The sequence below is a fragment of the Ceratosolen solmsi genome, unplaced genomic scaffold (genome assembly GCF_000503995.2).
Source record: "Ceratosolen solmsi marchali unplaced genomic scaffold, CerSol_1.0 scaffold35, whole genome shotgun sequence".
In the NCBI taxonomy this organism is placed as follows: Eukaryota; Metazoa; Arthropoda; class Insecta; order Hymenoptera; family Agaonidae; genus Ceratosolen; species Ceratosolen solmsi.
The window spans coordinates 5,204,965-5,226,776 of NW_011948423.1; the positions used below are offsets into that span (position 1 = coordinate 5,204,965).

The 21,812-nt window shown below is 39.9% G+C and overlaps 1 protein-coding gene across 1 annotated transcript in view; it reads right to left on the reverse strand.

Annotated features, from left to right (window-relative positions):
• LOC105362409 (autophagy-related protein 16-1-like) overlaps window positions 1–21,812 on the reverse strand; it is a 34,972-nt gene that overhangs the window by 7,417 nt on the left and 5,743 nt on the right. Inside the window, exons 2-4 of the mRNA XM_011499850.1 lie at window positions 19,106–19,285; window positions 18,254–18,338; window positions 15,905–16,051 (exon numbers count right to left, since the gene is read on the reverse strand). Of these exons, the coding sequence (XP_011498152.1) occupies window positions 15,905–16,051; window positions 18,254–18,338; window positions 19,106–19,285 (412 nt within the window). The remainder of the gene's footprint in view (window positions 1–15,904; window positions 16,052–18,253; window positions 18,339–19,105; window positions 19,286–21,812) is intronic.

Here is a 21,812-nt window from a genome sequence, read left to right on the forward strand (position 1 = left end):
CTTTCGTCGCTGCCTCTCAAAATGTCCTCGTTGAATGTGCTGGGCTTGTTGGGTGATGGATCACTTCCGCACCTGTCGCCGGCCGCGATTATATTTTAACAAGCAAACGATAAGCTTTGCCGAGATTCTGTTTGCAGCAGATGCTTTAGACAAATCCATGGGGGAGGAGTAAGAGGTGAGAAGTAACGATTGGAGCGCACATGCTGGCTGTGGAGTGGACGGAACGAGTCTATAATTTCAATAGACAAAAGGCGAGATGGAACATCTTCTTCTTGTGCCATTGTTACAATTGTCATTGGAAACGGATCGCATATTTATGCAGCTAAGCCAACTAATTTATTGTAACGATAAATTAAACCTCTTTCTTTTAATTTGGGAATATTTTTCGTAACAACTATAACCAGCCACTTAATCATTATGGATAAATAATTCATCGGGCAAAAAGAAAATAAGCCATAACTGCCGTCATTACTCGAGCTGCAAAGTACATCTCCCTTAATTTTATTACATCATTATAGTAGCATCATTAACACCACGTTCTTGGCTTTATGCATTTATTCCGAAAGACATCGCGTATAGTTATGTGGTGTGCGATAAAAATTTACCGAATACGGATAATATGCAAATGCCGTAGAAAAATTTACTTCATAATGCACAAGAAATGATAATCATCTTTTTATAATTCTCATTATTCTTCAATGTGCACGCGATTTTGTACAAGTAGACGAGATTTACTTATCAGCCGACTTAGTGCCAATGCGCTTAAATGAATGTAATTTTATAATAAATTACTCCAATAAAATTACATGGATGCATCATAAGAATGTAACTTTACATTACGCAACTTTCTTCGCCTTCGTGATATTACAATGGCTAATTGGATCGAATTTTGTGATAGACGTCCTCACGCACTTTATTCGCGCACACCTACTTTTACCTACGATTGCGATTGATCTTCTCGATCGCTTTATGCGTTTTGTGTAAAGTTTCTCTGATGTAAATCTCTCAATTTGATTTATAGAAATTTTTGGACAATTTAAACGACATTCGATCGCAAGTGCGATCATTTGGCTTTGACTTGACTTTTAACATTTAGCCTATAAAATACGAGCAAAATTAAAAAAAAAAAAAAAAAAAAACACAATGTCAATTCGTCGACTAGTGGACTTATTTATCAATTGTCGCAGCGCCCATTGTTGTCAAAAAAAGTCTTGGTTGAATTTCGTTCACGGTACTCTCACTTTACACCATTTTCAACTCATTGAACTAACTTTTCAACATAACGACATGCCGTCGCAAATACTAACGGCCAGTTCCATCCAAAGGAAATATTTATCTAAACTTTGTTTATCTTCATTTTATATTTCATGATATTTGCTCTCAATATGGTAACGAAATATTTCTGGGCCGGCGCAACGGTTTCTTCAACATGTCCAGCAGCAAATAAATCGACAAGGTTTTCAAATAAATCAATCGAATTAATCGAGCGCGGAGAGATGAGTACACCGACACCCTCACACCTCAATACCTGTTATGGAAGGCGGCCGTTACGCGTTCTAGGCCCATGATGTTATTCAAATGTACGGCCAAGTCCGATTGTCGTTGGGAATCGTCGCTGGTTAGAGAGAAATCAAGCAAGTCCCCTTTACAGTATATTCAGAGGGCGCAATAGCGCTTAGAAAAAATTCGCTCCATTTCGTTTCGATCTTATTCACGGATGGCGGCTCGTACGCTCACCCGAGACCCGAGACTCAACCAAGTTGCAATGCACTTACCGTTATGCACTTATTTCTTTGATAGGACGACTCTGGATTCTCAGATTGCGCGATAGGTTTTTTTCAGGGTTGGGGGGTAGGCGGGGTGGGGTAAAGTCCATTTCAAATATTCACGCATCAAAATCTGGGAAAATTCGAGGGCGGAGATGCGGGCATAATTGCCTGGCATAAGCGGAATAAGAGAAAAATTGAATTGCGTGGCTTACATGGAAAAGCTCTTGGAGCACAGTGGCAATGTAATTTGTCCGTTTGAAAATTCCCGCGGATTCGCTAATTTTTAATAACGCAGTGTGCGACGATGGCTTATTTCGGCAACCATTTTTCTACTATTCGAGCAAGCTGTTAAGCATCGTCAGCTGGAGCATTCGCCGCTTATCAAATAATCAATATATTTTTCAAATACAACGGTCAGTTATCGAACAACTTTTCCAAAGGCTCGCGCAAAATGTAAATATAATATTATATGTCGAAATTGATTATATTAAGATCGGGTGGTTGGTGGGCGGGGTGAGGGCGAGGGGTGGAGCATTTTACATTTAGATTTTACCTTTTGGATTCTGCTTATGGGTATGTTTGCATTGCAAGTATAAGCGAATACAAATTTATTTGAAAATTATCAAAGACCTCTCATGCGCAGACACAGTGCATTCTAATCAGTCATACAGGAACGCGCAGGCCTCCACAAACACACAAACACACACAAACATACACAAACACACAGACACACAGACGCACAGACACACACACACACACACGGGGTGGGAGGGGGGCACAAAAAATCTCAACTCGCTGGCACGCTACGACTCATTAGGACTTCAAACTTTTCGCTCTTGTCAAAGTTTCGACTGACTATTTCGATATTTCAAAACATGTAGTATCAATAATGTATACATATTGCAGTTTTACTACATTTTCTACAAGCAACTCATTGGCGTCGGCCCGTGGCATTTCCCGGCCATAAACCTGCCCGCAAGGTTTTCCTTAGTGACATATACAATATCTTGTGTCCCGGCAACTAATATATAATCTACTATCACACTAAGGCATCTTTAATAATTTTCCTATAAATATCCAAAGTCGTTCGCATTAATAAAACATAAAATATTAAGGCATTAAAAAATTCATAATTCCAACTTGATGCACTGGGTATAAAAATACTTTTTCAAATACGGAAGAATTTGCACTTAATCTTAAAAATCTTAATTTTAATTTGAGCCTCGGTAGATTAAAAATTTAACTAGTTCATGAATTACGAGATAAAGTATGCATGTGATTTGCGTATATATATATATATATATATATATATATTATAATAAGTATACGACTGTTCTTAATCACGAGAATTTGAGTCTCTCTCTACCTTAAATTGTGTTAATTAAAAAGAGTTGTTGCTTTAATGATTCACATATGAAATCTGCCATTTATCCTCGGATTCGCATATTTCCCGTCACATCTTTTCTAAATAACTAATGAGCAATGGCAATATAAATCGTGAAATTAACGACAGTTTATAATACGCTGATGTCGCGTACATTCAGATCATGTCTTCGCCAATAAATATGGTTGTGCGATTGCCACGAGGTCGCGTGATTACTAGTGCAATTAGCCAACCAGTCAAGATATTAATTCTACAGAGCATTTACAGCAATATTTCATGTATTGATAAAATCTCATTTTCCTACCTTTTTGTTCGCCATAAATAGAGCTTAGGCCGTTTGTTCCGAAAAATCGAGGGCAAAATTTGACGAATAACGCACCGAAGATATACATTATTTATAACTATTTTCTTCCAAAACTCTATACGATCCCGAGCTATTGCAAGTGGCCAACCACCACTACGCGAACAATTTAAATTTAAGATACTTTTTGATGCTGGGAAAGGGTGAAATTTGTAGTCGCTTGATCAAACGAGTCACGATCGTCGAAACGTAAGTTTCGTTCACCAGCATTTAATATTCCCGTACATTGGCCCCCATTATTCATTAGTCGCCTATGATGGCTTAAAAATGAATGACTCGGGGCCCCTAAGACAATAGCCTCGATATATTCTTCTTTGCTCGATCAATTATAAGCAGCCAAGAGGAGAACTGATTGGTTAAATAGCCACCCTACGAGCACGGACGAGACCATTTCAGTCGCCTTGACGCGTCTTCTCAAAACTTTGGAAAAATGAAAATACCCCGCCTCAATCCGAAATATGTGGCGCGCAATCGTATATTCGCGAATTTTGGTGGACGGTGGCGCTTTCGACGTGTAATAAAAATTTCTCGGCGTCGTGCACTCGCCTGCCGTTCCCTCTGGGACGAGCGCTTCATCCTCAGCCTCCGTCTTCCCCGCCCCTCCCACACCACTATGGAAGCTCAACTATCCCTCGTAGTCCTTTCTCGACTCTTCGAATTATTCGGTTGAAAGTTCATGGGGACGAGCTGCCGATGTATCATGTATCACTCGACGAAAGCTCGACGTTTAACGTAAATTTAAACTCCCTCGTCTCAGCATCGCCGTAGCCATTACTTTTTTGTTTCTTCGACGGGGCTCGTTCGAGCTCTCTGCCACGTCCTGCACGCGACTCCGCGAGGATTTATAAATTCGCGTAAAATTCGCGGTGCATTTATGTTTGAGGTACTATCGTAAAGTACGAGTAGTCGCAACAAGCGGCGCGTAAAATCGAGGGGAGCGGCCGCGGAGTCCCTATCGGGAAAAAAGTATCATAAAAATTTCTATAAAATAATAAAGAGTGCGCTTAATTGAGCGGAATTTTATATTAGAGCGCGATAGAGCGATGATGCGATAGAGCGACGGGGCAGAGGCCGAATGCACATTCCACGTAAAGCAATAAAACAATAACCAGGCCCGTTGGCCGGTTTTTAATTACGGGTCTCACGTGACGGAAGACAAGAGCCGGGGCTTTTATACTGACCGTAAAGCATTGCATAACGTGTACAAAGGGCGAGCGAGGAGGAGGCGAGCGGCAAGAGGTCGACGACGCCTCGGGCGAGGATCCTTCGATGTCGTCGTAGTCGTCGTCGTCGTAGTCGTCGTCGTAGTCGTCGTCGTAGTCGTCGTCGTAGTCGTCGTCGTAGTCGTGGTCTTCGTCGTCGTCCTAGTCGTAGTTGGCGTCGCCGCGCCGCTTTTGCGTGCGAGCCTCGGCCGTCGTGGCTTATTACCGATGGCCGACCGATATTTTAGAGGCGCGATGCCAGAGGTCGTATACATGTCGGGACGGGGAACGGACTCAATGCTCCCGCCGGTGTCGTTTGTTTTTGCCTCGTAAGTGCTTCGGCCATGGCTTTACCGTTCGACCCTTTTTTCTTCGTTCGAACAAGCGAGAGGCGGGCGATTGGCTCGTGAGGTCAGGCACCGCAAGAAGAGCCAGCCGTTAATACCCCAACTCTCTTACGATTATTTCGAGTTTTCTCAAATGCACGCGATCGGACCAATCAATCATACGATCTATAGCGGCGACTCGCTGGTTGTTATTGACTCCGAGCCTTTCCCGAGCGTTTTTTTGCGATAACTGTCGAGTGCTCGCACGAAGACACGATTTTTTGTTGTTGTTTGTTGTTGTTGTTGTTATTGTTGTTGTTTGTTGTTGTTTGTTGTTGTTGTTGTTATTTCATCCGAGCCCCGAAGAATGTCATTCCGAGGAGGGGTGAGTCCGAGGATAGGCAGTCGCGAGGCCCAATTGCGAATGTTGCACTTTTTGCGACAGTCGATTGACGCGAGGGGCGCGCGTTACGAGATTAATGATCATGATGCTTAGGGAGCGTCTTGTTCTTAAAGCGACGTCTTCTCAAATTCTAATGCACAGTATATCGAGTGGGAGGAAGAGAAACGGGGCTTCACTTGCGAGCGGAGATAAATAACGCGAAATTATATAATCGATCATGATAGGAGGACAAGAAGTTGGCAGATATTAGTTGGCTTAGAAAGGAGTATTGTCATTTAATAAATGCTCGATGCTCTGATGGATCGTTCGTTAGTGTCCTTTGGAGGTAGGACGGGCAAGACGAACGATGATTAGACACATTTGGCGGAATCTCAGATAAATAATGAAAAGAAGAGTCCTGGCATTTTACGGTGTGCGGGTAAGCGGCAATATTAAAGCATAAAAGAGCGCGCGGCAGAAACAGAGGAGATTGAGGCAAAGCTGGAAGATGTATTGCGCTCGGAGGAAATCGACTATACGTCGAGCAATTGGAGGCTGCGTATCCAGTCGCTACTCTCTCTCTCTCTCTCTCTCTCTCTCTCTCTCTCTCTCTCACACACGCGCGCGCGCGCACTGCTTACGGCCCCAGTTCGCATCTCCGAAGGATCGAACCAACTAATTCTGTGCCTCTGCACTTGCTTTTAAAGAAAAAAAGTCCTCGGCGTCTCGCGGAACGCAGCGCTACACCGTAAGAAATTAGAAATTCAAGTCAGCTTATTAAATCCAAAAAGAAAATGAAAAAGCTTCATCCCAGCTACTCCATATCGATTCCCTCCCGCTCATTATACCTTACCGCATGAGAGCACGACCTTGAACTGCCAATCTCATCCCTTAAGCTCCATAATACACGCAAAGTCATTTGAATGTAATTTTTTCTTCTGGCGTTCGTACGAGCGAATCTTAGACATCGAGAGAATACAATTTCCACTTGCTAGAGCAGCGAGACAATACATCGCTCGAGTACTGTTAAGTACTTAAACGAAGGAATTAGCCAGCACTTATGTCACTTCACCGCGATCGTCGCATTCAACTGCACAACATACACGGACGTCGGAAAATTAATCGAGCAATCATCAATAGTCAGTTACCATATAGTAATGACCGTTAGAAAGAATTTTTTGGAGGGGGGGGGGAGAGGGAAGGAAGGAAGTAATTGCTTTATAATGTGTAAAATCTCAAATACAATTGAAATTCTTGAAATATCTGCAACCGAGTCGCTACAAAGTTTATTTACGCTGAATTATGATCTTCTCCATATCAACTGAAGCGCCAAAATTCTATTCTATTTCCGCGCTCGCTCAAGTGGCTGACTTTATCGCACGGGTGGAGCTAAAGTCGATCTCCAAGCAACGGCGAACACCCACTGAGACACGCAGTCGTTTCGGCTTCCTACAATTCTATCCGCACTGGCTATGATTAATAATTCCGGCGCATAAATATGTATATTGCAAAAATATATAAGTTTGCTGATTGTTTATACTTGAGTAAAGACAATTGGGGAAAGTATTTATCTGCGCACCCGCGTCACACCGCATCCTTTTATTTACGTTCGATTGGGTGCGTGGGCGTGGGTGGGTGGGGGGGGGGGCGCTGTATTAAAAGGAAGTATTAATCGGGAGAATCGAGTGTGTGTATTCTCAGAAGGTCTTGTCCTGGCGTGAAAATGCTTTTTTATGTTAATTATAATTAAATATAAAACGGCAAAGAGTGTCAACATTTGGCCCTCTTGTATTCCAAGTGTCTTTTATGATAATTTCCACATTGTCCCGATAAAATTATAATTACGATTTTGAATTCATGACGCGATTCACTAAGAAGCGGACGAACGAACGAACGTTGATGGTTTATTCTAATTTTTCATTATTTTAATTATGCGAAGACATTTTATGCTCCAAGCGGTTTATTATAACTTTTATTGTGTTCCTGTTGTTTTTGCTTGTTTTTCGTTTGTTCCTTTTTGCCTTTTGCTTTTTATTATAATAAACAATAAAAAATAATACACCAACACGAAGGAAAAATGAAATTATTTTCTAAAATTGAAAAACAAAAAGCAAGACAATTAAGGAGTTATTTTCCACGTACACAGAACGTCGACCGTAAAAATAAAATAAAGCAGAAAATATAAAGAAAACGATGGACATTGTACTTAATTTTTTCCTTGTATACTTTTTAAAGCGAAATTTTTATCTTTTATCTAGAAAATATTAACTTAATTTAATAGAAAAATTTAGTTTGAAATATTTGAAAGTAGGCTAATTAAGTTTTTACAATTTATTTCTTAATAAATCGTTTCATCAACTTAATCTTGTTTTAATTCTTAACAAAGTTATACGTGCAAAGAATGTTGGGCAATCTTAATCAAACTTTAAAGTAATAATACATAATGATTTTTTAATAGAATATCCGCTTCATTTATTATTTTATTATTATTATATTTATAATGTATCTCATTGTTAGACCAATTCCAATTAGAGCGTAGGTCTATTTTGTGAAAAGCTGTATTAAAATTTTTTACATTTAATTAAATGTACTTTTATTTTTGAGAATTAAAAAACGTAGGTTTTCCTCATAATAATGGACGAAACAAATATTGGCTGAAAGTTTTATTTCACTTATAGAGTTTATTTATAATTTCTTTCACTTTTATGTATTTAAACATTATTTCATATGGCTACCTTTCATTCTTTATTTTTCTTTCTTTCTTTCTTTCTTTTTTTTTTTTTTTTGCCAACAGACTCTTAAAATATATGCATTTTTGAAATTAAATATTTTTATTTAATAAAATTTGTAATTATCTGATTTTGTACTAACTAATTGGATATTAGAAAGATATTGAAAAATTTCAAACTGGAATCGAAAAATTATGTTATCGTTATTAATCATACAGCAATTTATCGAAATTTCTCTCTAATTACATTGTTTTTTGTTTATGGTTAGTAATCTGACATTATTTGCTTTTAAAATTCTAATATAAAAGCAAATGTAAATGTAAATATTTTTGCCTGTAATTCGTCATCGGTTTGAGAATGTTATTACAATTATTTCTAAGCAATTTTTAACAATAAATTTTATACATCTAGAAATTAACGATTAGTAAAAATACAGTCAAAATAACCTTAACAATCGATTTTAAAAGCAAGTGTATTTCAACGCAGATAAATACACGGGCGCGCGCGCGCGCTCTCACGCAATCCACACTTGTGCACGAGGGCTTAAAATAGTATTTTTTCAGGTTTGAAAGTTAAAATCTGTTCTTTAGGCGTTTATTATTGTGTTATTGTCGTTACCGTTGCTGTCGCAGTCGTTGTTATCATTACGGTCGCCGTTGTTATTATTTTTGTTATTGTTATTATTATTGTTGCCAATGAAAATTTTATTATTCATTCTCGGAAATTTTTAATTTTCAAGACCGCGTGCATCTTCGCCAAAGCCCCAAAACGACCATAAAACATTGTTATTTAATTATTGAAATTTTAAAGGCTACATCTGCTTATCGCTTATGGAAAATGCTTATTGCAATAAAAAACAATGGGTTTAGAAATCTTTAGACCAAGAATGCTTCTGGCTTGTTATTTATGGTAAGTGTCGGTGCGCGCATATGTGCATGCGCAATTGATGTGAATATGCTTTCTTTCGTATACACACGATGCTAAGTATGATTACATATTTTTAAAATAAAAACGAGCATTACACATTTTTATAAAGTGGAATTGAAGAGATTTCTTTGTATATGAGTAGAGAAATGCGTTTTAGTGATATTAACAACTCTATTTTTCGACAGTATAATCAGTTTAATGACTTGGCAATGGTTTCTTTTCCTTGCGCCTGCAAGTCTGCCCTATTCTACTTATGCAGATTATAATTCGAAGATGATGTTAGCTGCAATGTACGACTTTGTAATGTAATGCACAGGAATTCAGTGTTTTTGTTTTTGTAACCTTGGCACTAGCGGTAACGCTGCTCTACTTTCCATAAAACCAAAATTTACTTTGTAAAGCTTTGTGCGTGTCAAGGACTTGGGCAGTTGCGCGGATTTCTTCCTCATTCGATGCGAATAATCCGAAATATACTGGGAAAGATATGAAAAACGTAAGAAAAAGCAAGGCGCAATAAAAACACACCAAAAGAAGAAAAAAAAGAAGAAAAAAAAAAGGAAAAGACGAAGAAGAAGAAGAAGAAGAAGAAAAAACATACCACCAAAAGTGGGGTTATAAACATTTTAATCATAGTCAGCAGCGTTTGGCCCGTATGAAACGAATGGGAAATAGAGATGTAAGTCGAAAATAGGAAAAGGAGCGCGCTCACTTAAGTCTTAATGCCGTAGCGCGTGCAATATATAACTTTGTGAAATTTCCACCTCTGCGTTTGTTGGAGGTCCGGGCCGTGGAGGGCTTCACGAGCCGTGCCATGTATATTGCTTCGCCCACGTCTGTCTCACTTCCTAGCGCGGCTGTTTCTCCGACTGGAACTCCCGCAAAGTTGGCGACGACGGCGCTTGCGTTAATCGAGAAAGGAGGGCGTCCAGGCCTCTGGCAAGTTTCGCCTTGTCTCACCGACGTGTTCGCGGATGCGAGTGCAAATGCTTTCGGCGGCGCGATTACCAGACGTTCTCCTCGTCCCTATCCTTGGCCCTATCCTCATCCCCGTCCCTGTCGCCGTCGTCGTCTCGTCTGGCACGGCGACGTCGACGCGAAACTCACCGCGAGTAATTAGACAACAAGCGCGGTTTGCCCTCGTTCCCGGGTGCCAAGCGCAACCCTGGTGTGGTATTACACGCGAGCAAATTTAATGGTAATACGTGGCGAAGTTAAGCCAACGATCCGTGCGCGCCTCGCCAGGATGAAACCGGGAGACGAGGAGACTCGTCGTGGCCGAGTGGCTCTAGTACACGAGCAAACAAATGCGGCCCGAGCGCGAGATGCATCGGTTTCAACGGCCAAATTCGCGCCTCGATTATGCAAGCTGAGCCTTTCTTCGTTTCATGCATCTTTCTCGTTTGTTTATTCGTCGTGAACGTTGTGCCAACCTCCGAGGCACTCGCGCTGACGCTATTCTCCAAGGGTATTGGTGCCTTTTCCTTTATATAAAGCCGCCGCGTATTGCCACATGCCGTTTTTATTATACTTTACTTTTTATTCTTAACGTTCAGTAAATGTGAGGTGCGCGCGTGCGACGTTTGGTTACAAAGTTGTGTTTGGACGAAATGTCGAAGTGGTGCCGAACGTCGGTGAGGGGGAAGCATCATTCGCTCGATCTTATCGTCGATCTATGCAATTATGCAGCAATTATGAAGCCGATATTTCGAAGCTGCTAACGAAAGGGATATTTTGTTGGGTCCACCACTCGTATATTATCACTTAACTGGTAATTAAATGATTTTTCTAATATTTCTCGCTCGCTCGACCCTACACCACTACTATACTCAAGAGCTTCTTTATGAACTTTAAAGAGATAATTAATCAAAGCTAATCGGACGATGAGCTCTAACGAAGAGGGCGATACGACACTTCAAATTAATCGTCGTTTCACTTAATAATACATGTCCTTTATTTTGAAAATCAATAATTTTCAGCCCTTCATTTTTATTATTTATACGTTAAATTTAATTTTAGATACTCACAATTTTAAATATTTTCTATTACAGGAGTGCTAATCGATCGGCCCCCATTCAATAGCTTTAAAAAAGTATTGTATTAAACTGCAACAACACGGTATTTTTTTTTATTTTTTTTTTTATTTTTTTTTTATTTTAAAAAAATTTAGCAATTACAAACACAAAGCTGGAATATTTCTTCAAACAAAAAAAGGCAAAGAAAAAGAAAAAAGAAAAAAAAAAACAAAAAACATAAAACATAAAACATAAAACAAAAAAACTGGCGAGTGAGAACTGCAATTGGTAAGTTACGAGTAATGGGCCGCGACGTGCGCAAATAGCCAAATGGCTAATATTCGTTAAGAGGAATAATATCGCGAATATTATCGAATATTATAATTACAATTGTAACTGACACATTTAGTATATAAATGTGGAATTACAGATTACAGGTGACGTGATGTGCTGCTGGCTCGGTATTGTATTTCAAAGTGCCATAGTGTAAATTACAGTTGGCCGAATTACAGTGGGAATGGGTCGGAGAATGAAATCCTCATTGGGAGTTATTCTGTAGTAAGCCGATTTTCAATAATCGATGTTGCATTTACTCGCTGCATTGTAAGGCCAACTCGTATTTTACGTTAAGGCGAATATCTCCTGAGCGGCGAAATCGTATCTTATCCATGTGATCGTAAAAACTGTCATGGAAAAGGGCATGAGTTATTGTTGATAGGAGAGGATGGCGTGGCCAAGGCGGTCGCGAGTGCATCTTTAACGATATCCCGTTCGTTTTCCAAGTCTTAGCAGGCGTCTTAGAAATCCCCAATAGAGTGTTATCGCGATACGCGATACGCGGCGCGATGGTAGCGAGTACAGAGGAGAAAAGAGGCTGGATAGCGCGAGATTGACGCTACATTATTTAGCGCGGCTTATCCGAGCAAAAGAAAGCCCGCGCAGATAAGTGGGCAAGCGTAGCTCGCGAATCCGCTCAGCTACCGCGAACGCACGAGGTGAGGCGTAATTATCTTATCTTATGGAGACGTTAATGTTCGTTTCGAATGGGCGAGGATGCTGTGCTACGGGAGCCCCCTTGATTGGCATCAGTACGGTGGGGAGAGGACGCGCGGGCGCGTGTATGCGTGTGCGTGCGCGATGAAGGGATGGAGGCAAAGAGCATTTTTTGCGGGAGAGGCAGATTTATCGTCTCTCGAGCGTTCGCGCGAGCGAAAAACCGGCATCGGGTCTTCGGACGCGGCCGCGAAGAAAAAAAGCCACGAGAGAGATCGATACGCCAAATCAGATACTTCCCGAGGATTCCTCCCATTTTTGTTTCTTCAACTGCAGAGGCGCTTTTTCATCCCCGGCACTATCCGCTACCATCTGCCTCTCGGCGTAGAAGAAAAAAAGAGAGGCTTAATTGTTCACCGCCTACACTCGCGCTTAATGGCCAACCATCAATAAAAGCAAATCAAGTGGCAGGATCTCCTCAAAAATTGCGTCCCTACGCTCATCAGCTGCGCCTCATTTTTCATTGCGAGCGCGTGTAAGCGCTAACGCAGGAAGCCGCTCACATATTCGTCCTTTTTTCTTTACCAGTGTCCCCTTTATAGCCAATTCGTCCCCCCTACCTACCTTCATCGTCGCCTCCTTTCAGCGTCATTCGAGCGAGGTGTTAAATTTCAAACGAGTACTCGAGCGACTCGTTCAATTCGCGCGTAAAAATGAATCTCGCGCAAAATAAGCGCAAAAGCAGGCTCGGCGAGAAATCTATCTACATAAGCGCGTGCTTGCGCGCCCGCTCACGCACGCACGCACGCACAAACTTATATGTATATATATATATATGGGCCATGCATTTATACAAGTACATGCTGACAGACAGACAGACAGACAGACAGAGAGAGAGAGAGAGAGAGAGAGCGTATGACTGGCAACGTTCTTCTTCAGCGGCCCACTGCCGCCCAATCGAGCGTACGTATTTTCCAATCTCGGCGGTCCAATAAAGGAGAACGAAAGTCAGATTACGGGCCGTCCGGAGCGACGTGCAGAATCGACGTCGGCATCGGCGCGAAAGAAAGCGAGCAAAAGAAGAGGACGAGATGCGCGGCCGGCACTTACCGGCAAAAGTGGCCCCCAGAAGATAAAGCCCGGACTAATGCAAAGCGATAAAGGGGCCAGGGCGGGAGGGGCGGAAGGGGCTAGTCTCTCGGCCCCCAAGCCGAGGCTCTGCTCTGTCCGCTCTTGCTCTCGAGCCCCGGACGAAGATAAATGACATAATATCGTGAGGGAGCGCGAGGCTGGCACTCGCCGGGATCATTGCCGGGGAAGACGAAATCAAGTGGTGCGAGCGAGCGAAAGGCGCCGGCCGATCGATCGATCGACGCCCGACGACAATGAGATCAGCGTCGATCCGAGAGCGAGAACCCGAGATTGCTTTACACCTCCCGTCGTTTCTATAATCAAATTCCTCGTCGGCCCCAATCCTGCGCCCCGCTCGCTCGCGTGGCAAAATAAATTTTTATCGCCGCTAAAGCTGCTCCCGCGATTGACCTGTGGCTTCGTCCGTTGAAGCGCGAGACCTCTCCCGCCCCGCCCCTCGCACCCTCGTCGACCCACTCCCCCTGACACTCCGCCCTCCACCGCGCAAACACACAGGCACGCACGCACGGATTCACGCACGCCGGGAGAGAGAGGGAGAGAGGGAGAGAGGGAGGGAGAGAGAGAGAGAGAGAGAGAGAGAGAGAGAGACCGTACTCGATAAGCACCACCGACCCACGCGACCCCGGTAAGCCTCTTACTGGTGCTACATCGCTTCGAGTGCTATCGAGCTGCAATCCGTATTAATGAAATTCTCGCTAAGACGGCCGCAATCACCGTGCACTCTCGTCCGAGTTATTAATGGAATGCTTGATCAGCGCCATCCTGCCGTTGGCGTTTTAATTAACGGTCGGTGGTAGGGAAAAAGCCCCCGAGCAACGAAGCCACTCGCCGAAATTCACCTTGAATCGCATCGACCGGCGCCTCGCCTCTCACCTCCGTCCATCCCGAGCGACGCCAATAGTCGAGTGTCCGGGACCCTGAGACGGCGACCTTACTCTACCGCGTGATGAGAGCCGAGAGTTCGACATTTCTTAGGCTACACTCGCGGTCCGCGTTCGCTATTCGTGTCGCGGCACTTTTTATTTGCATAATCCGGCTTTGAACAATCGCGATAAGCGCACGCGGAGACGAGCCAAGGGAATTTCTTGACTGGATGTCGGGGCATTAGTGTCTAATCGAGAAGCTTTATCACGCGTGAGCGCGAATTCGTGAGCTCGAGATGTGGGAAACGCGGAGGATGAGAATGACAAGGGGAATTAGAAGATGATGAGAACGACGACGTCTTTTTAATTCGAAAGCTCTTCGGGTTATTCTTGGCAGCCGATGACCAACCTGCACTTTACCTGCGAATTATGAATTTCTACGCCTACTGTTAAGGAATACTCGCAGAACTAGTGGCAAACTAGAGTGATGAGGAGGTGCGGGGAAGAGGGAGATTGGGGGGGGGGTGTCGCTGTGACATGACATACGTGACCGATGCTAGAGACATTTTTTCGATACGACCGGCTACACATCCCACACTCCCAAACGCGACGTATACTCTCTCACCACTCAGCCCTTTTTCAGCTTTTTCAGCCCATTAGGGTACGAACCCACTCGGATGTACCATCCACAGCTCCGTCTCACCGATATGATGCTTATCACCGATGCGATTGAGCATTTGCGCAGCATTCATTCCGACTATTTTATAATTTTTTTAACCCAGTGTGTTTGCGTGCCTATTGTTAAAGTAGCACTCGGCCAGCCTAACCTGCCTCAATCCCAACCGCTCTCCACTTATTTATGCATGCAATCGACTTGTCGGCGATCAAATCATTATTATGAAGTAATGACGACGAAATTTGATGAAAGCTGCACTTCACTGGCTTCTTCCCCTAGTTTTTTTCAGCTTTGGCCAATTCATTCGATAAACTTTCATTGGGCTAACCATCTAACGGATGAGCCTAAGCTACAGGAAGCAAGATCAAGTCCTATAATTGCGAATGACAGCAGGATAATGCGAGCTATCAAGGTCAGTATCATACACCTACTAAATGGATAGTGATTATCTCGAATCGATATCTTTAACAATAGCTTCGCTAATAGTTTATCAAGAGACTCAAACACCCGACAACGGCAAGAGAGTACTAGCTTTAAAAAAAAAATCTCGCATTTATGATTAACCATTGTCATGTTGTATCTGTTGTTAGTATATGTCCTGCCGATCATTTGGAAATTTAATAAAGAGGCACTTTGATGTTGTATCGAGTGTCAGGTGGTGAAGCTAACAGGCCAGTTTTTGGCAAGAGAGCGAGCTGAAGTAAAGTGGCGATGGGCTTTATGAGAAACGAAATCAAAAAGATAATGTATGTCAGCCAGTTAGCCAGCCCGCTAGCCTTAGCTTAGCTAATTTATTTAACAATTAGCAGTAAATAAATGAATGATAAATAATGTTTTTATTTGAAAGTAGCAGATTCGAAGTTTTGGACAATAAATTGGTTTCTCATTAATCTATCTTCACTATAATATGAATATTCTAATCTCGTACATCATTACTTGAACCAATATATCAATTGAAAATCTTAATTAACAATATTTTGCCAGAAATTATAATCCGTTTGAAATTGATAAGTATGTATGATAAAATAATGTTTTCTTTTTTGTTTTGTTCTGAATTAGAGTCACCGTTAGGATTATAGGTCGAGGTTGCTGTACACATTAATAATAGCGAAGCGAAAAATAACTTACGTATGATCCTTTAGTACAGTCTCGAGTTTATTCGTTGTCACTGACCATATGTAGACCGAACCATCGGAAGAACCAACGGCTACGTACTGCCCATCTGGACTGAAAGTCGCTCTTGCCCAATCGCATCCCACTTTAAAGCCATCCGCACTGTAAATAGGTTCGATCAATAAGCAAGCTTTAACCTTTATTTGTTAAATTTTAAATCGTCCAATCTGCGTGGCGAATGTTTAATCGGGAAATATGACATAGTTGTTGGACGTTTCAAATAAAAAAAAAAAAAAAAAAAGTAGTTCAAGCTTTAAAATTATTACTTTTAAAGGAGGAAATCCTTCGAAAGCACAAGAATAATAGTGAAATATAATATAATTTCAGGCACCTTGGTTTATATATAATTTATTATTTGAAATAATCTTTTTCATTAATTCCTTAATAATAATAAATAACGCTAACAGAAGTTCGAAATGAAGATTCTATTTATAAATTTAAAAATCGCTTGCCTCCTCGCAAATTTTTATATTCTTTACTTTTAAAGTTTCATTTAATAATATTAAGTAAGCACACCAAGTTTAACTACTCAATCTTTATTAGTTTCTAATTTATAGTAATAACGTAAATTACGAAGAGAAGAAATATGTATGTGTGCATGCGATTTATTGGCTTACTTTCTGTATTAAAAACTGATGGACCAGCTATGCAAAAAATAAGCAATTTTTCTTTTAAAATACATTTTTCCGTTTCATTAGCACTAAAATTAAATTTGCTTAAGCCCGAAAGACTACTTATTCATTTTTAATATATATATATGAGTGTATATGTGTGTGTGTGCGTGTATGTGTGTGTGTGTGTGTGTGTGTGTGTGTTTGTGTGTGTATATTCATGTGCCAACACACACACACACACACACGCACATATACATTTACATTATTAAATATAATTTTAATGATATTATTATGCACTAAAATCTAAGGATAAAAGAAAATATCAGCAAGTATATAATGCCCAAACAATTGTTATAAAATCAGAACAAATGTCTATTTTTTGACCAATTAAAATTAAAAACAACAATTTATGTAATATTATCTATATTTATGTAATTTTTTAATAAGGTTATATCGTCTTTAAGGAAATTCATGGACCTTATTTCATTCTAAGTAAACGATGTATCTTATAAATTTAGAATAATTTTATAAATATTCTTTAATAGTTTTCGAAAATATATTAACGTTATAAAAATTAGCATCAAATATCATCTGATTAAATTCGAAATCTCATTAACTTTAAGTCATTATCGACCGCACGTGTAGTTACTCGCACGTTTAATTACGCATATTAATTTGCGACGCACACATTCATATTGTAAATCTATATTTCTTGATTAAATAATTTTTAAAAATATCGAAACCAATAGGACATCCATTTATTGATAGACGGCTAATTTATGCATTTTAACTCAATTTACAAATAATTTGTTTTGATAATGAAAAATCTTGAAGGAAAATTGTACAGGGGCTTCGAAAAATACGTTATATACATTTAAATTATAAATGCTCAATGCTCGTTACATTAGATGAAAATTGTCATGGAATTTTTAATTAAATTCTATTTGTCTTGTTGTTGTTTTTTTCTGTGTCAAATCCAATAGCTTGATTGACAATTACAATTTGCAATCAATCGAATGTTATATTGCCGTTTTGTTGGCCTTCTTACATAAATGGTTGTTTTCAATTAAACAGTATTTGTGACTTTGAAATTTACACAGCATAAACTATGTATTTTTCAATGAAAATCCTGTTACAATATTAAAAAATAATGTCAATTTATTTATATATTAATACTTTTGAGTCCCGAAGAGACAGACATATTTGGCGAATGAATATGGGAAAACTAAGTTACGAGAAACTGCACAATTAGGGTAGATTATTGGAATAATAATAATAATAATAATAATAATAATAATAATAATAAATAATAATAATAAATAATAATAAGAATTAATCATTAATAATAATATTCTTCATTTGTGGAATAGTTAAAGGTCAGATATGAATGAAATATAAATATAAAAAGAAATTTGAATTTTGCCTTTGTATTATTATCATATGCTTAAGAAAGCTTTCAAATATATATTTTGTCGACTATTCGTAGTAGTTCTCTGATTACATTAAATCGCATTTTAAATTTGCCACTTTCAACATAAATATATACAAAGATTAATTGCATATTCGCAATTAAAATGAAATAAGGTTTATTTAATTAGGTGAAATCGATGAAGGAAAGAATATTTGCGCAGGCCACAGAGTATATTTTGTGATGAATCATTGATAGGATAAAGATATATTAGCAATTTACCTAAAGGACATAACGATAAGTTTCATCCGTAGGTCGAGGAGCTTTAAAGTATCGTCTCTTACGCAGCTTAGGAGATAGTAGGCATCTGTAAATAAAAAGTAAAAAGAAATAATTTGTTTGATAGAAAGAAAGTATTAGTATTGTATTAAAACGCATTTTTGGCTTTACAATAACAATTATTTTTCTCCCGTAAGTTATGGCTTCTTTAAAGTACACTTGATTACTGTCGAAACGAGTATATATATATATATATATATATATATATATATATATACACACACATATATATATACATGTATATATAAAGAAAATAATGAAAGTAACCGAAACGAAAACGTATCGAGTTTCTATTCGGTAATGGTGCAAAGCTGTGGCTTTCAAAGTCTTCGCGTCGTTCATTGTTTGCTCATTATTGATAGAAGAATGTAAGATCCGTTTTTTTTCTTCTCTATTTTATTATTATTTTTTATTTTTCAGCTGTAGAGAGGTAGGTTACACGGTTGATAATATATTTTTATTAGAGAGTCACTCGGTTGTGCAAAGTAATATAAAAGACATGCTTTATATTTTTTCGTTATTTACTTTCTATTCATAGTGATTTTACATAATTTTCTAAATTATTTATACTATACATTATCTATTATATTTTAAATAAAATATCCTCGTTAAATGGCACATGGCTGTAGAGTATAAGTTTCATTAAAATTTTATTGAAAATGCATTCTTTTTTTACGATTAATATACGTTTTCTCAAGTTTATCGAGTGAAAATTTTGTGCACGAAGCAGGAATTACGCATAATAATAAAATCACAATTTCATTCGTATCGATGCTCAAATGCAAATGAACAAACCTCGAGACAAGTCAAGTGATGTAATTTTTCCTTGAAGAAGGATGTCGCTCGATCCAGATTCCGTTCTGGTATCCCAGAACCTGATTGTTTTATCAAAATGGCCGCTTATTATTGTCGAACCCGAGCCATCGGAAGTGACGAGGTCATTGCAACTTGAGCCAGTAAATTTTGTCTCGACACCTACAATATAATTGAGTAATTTAATTTCACCACAACTTTTTCATGGCAGGTATATATATATATATATATATATGTGCGTGCGTGCGTGTGTGTGTGTTAAAGTGAAAAATTAATTTTGTGTTAAAAATCCAATTTTTATTAAATTATTTTAGGTAAAAGTATCGATATATGATGTATTATTGTTTTTATCGTTTTTTTCGTCATTATTACTAAGAGTTTTAGCCAGATATTAGAAAATAAAAAGAAAGAAGATATCGGATAGTATGATTTAATTGGATCAATTAAATTCTATCTTTGATAAAATAGAAAATTTGTAAGTGTAATTAATTCTCATTGATCCTTAAATATAAAGTTTTCATAAAATACTTATATTTGCATTAAAATACAATGTATTTTAAGTTCGTGAATATTTTTAAAACATAACTGAAATACGCTTTTGAAGGCGAGAAAAGAATGTAAAATGACATTAGCGTGAGTGAATTTATATTTTTGAAAACGTACTGGTTTAAGGAAAAGTCATGGTTTGAAAAGTAAAGAACATATGATTAAATTTTATTATCGTAAGTATTTTCCACTTTTTGTTACACTTGTTATAAAATTAAATTGATAAATATATGTATGTTTATAAATAAAGTATAATATAAATACAATAATCAGTATAATAAATCAGTTTATCGTATCGGAATATGAATAATAACAATAACAATGCTAATATCAGCAGTAACATGTGAATATATAAAACTGTAATGCTAATAGTTACAGTTAACTTTTCAATTATAACGTCGAAGTGTCATTTTATTTTCGATTTAAAAAGTCTAATAAATGAACGATTAGTTATCATAATCAGATTAATCCGAGTACCAGGTACGCTTTTTTTACATTGAATACTGTAGGTTCTGGAGAAAGCATTTAAAAAACTTTTATCAATATATTCAGGATGCAGGAGTATTAATAATTTAGCATTTGTTTGAAAGTTTTTACAAATCGTATTGATTGAAATGCATCCTGAAAGAATTAATATTGTAATTTCATGAAAGTATCGGGCTTGCTCCTCTATTTATTCAGGACCATTCGATATGCCTCATCAATATTTATTGGGAAAATAGAAAAACAGTCAGTGTACAATTAATGTCGGTCGACTCTCATTAAATCTTCCTAGGTAATTCGACATTTTTTACAAGCAATAGATCATCCGTATGGACCACTTAATCCCTGTATTGGCAGCCACACCTTATCCTACATTATTTAACGGATGGGAAAAATATTTCGAATCTCAGGAGTGTCTGACCGGCTCCGTCAAAGGCTCGAGAGTCCAAAACTCCTCAACTTACTCGAGCCACGAGCCAGCAAATGTTTTACATCGTCGGTTCTGGTTAACCCTATCGCGGGTCACCGAAGATTAATCATTCATAAATCCTAAGCCTTTCTAAGCCCCTCGCCGATATTCCGCATCGGGTACATTCTGTTCGGGCTCACTTCCTCCTCCACCCGAATCCCTCCCGCTCAACCCAACTCTGGCCGTTTGAATTCAAGCGCGGCCGACGATAGGCGCCGACTTCGCGGGAAGCTCCGGGGGCGCGCGTCCACAGCGACGATTTAAAGCAGCGGAGGTAAGACGCGCATGCGGAAATGGGACCGCGGCCGTCGTAAAGCCGCTAAATTACTGGCCTCGCGCACACCGAGAGGCCCCCGTGCATCGTGCCACCCGCTCCCAGACCAAGCGAAGCGCGGCCCCGATTGGCCCGGGACTCCGTTAATCGCCTTTCGCCAGGGGACCCGGTGAAGCTCACCCCGTGGTGGTCGATTCCTGTTAAAAGTGCGGGGGCTTTATATCGGAGCGGGAGTACGCGAGTTGGAGGAGACGAGGCGCCTAGTGGTGGTCGAGCGTGCCAACCGTCCGAGTGGGAACGCGCTTGTTTAATAAAGTGAGCGCGTCACGGGACCGCTATTAAGGAGCCAGGAGTATGGAGTCGGAGTAGGAGTAGGTGGGAGTGAGGGGTGGAGAGTTACGGTGGGTGGGATGGTGGACTTGGAATATTTATCGATGCATCGTAGGCGATTTTCTCGGCGACGAGGGCACTTGACGGGAAATGGAGGCTGCCGATCAAATTAGTCCCTGTCGCCGATATCGTTATATTACACAATGTTGTTATGCCGTGGGAAAATAGTTGAGGCCCCGGCTGCTGGTTAGGTGGATGAAACGCTTGTCACTTAGCCGCGCGCTCCCAGTATATTTATACATGTCGCGCGTCCTCGGGAATTGGAAGCGGAAGGGGCATGGGGATCGATTTCTATTATTCAGCGGGTACCGTTAGGAAGTTCAATTGGTCCCCGGGTTACAAGACTACGAGATGGCGCTTCCCGGAAAAGTACGTGGCGCTGAAACGACGCGGGTACGCGAAGCGCGCGAGACTTTGTCCGGCAGTGAAATTTTTCACGAACGCCACGGCCGCGCGGAGAAGGCGGAGGAGCAGGAGGAGTAAGAGGAGAAGGGCGCTGACGGAGGAGGAGGAGGAGGAGGTTGGTC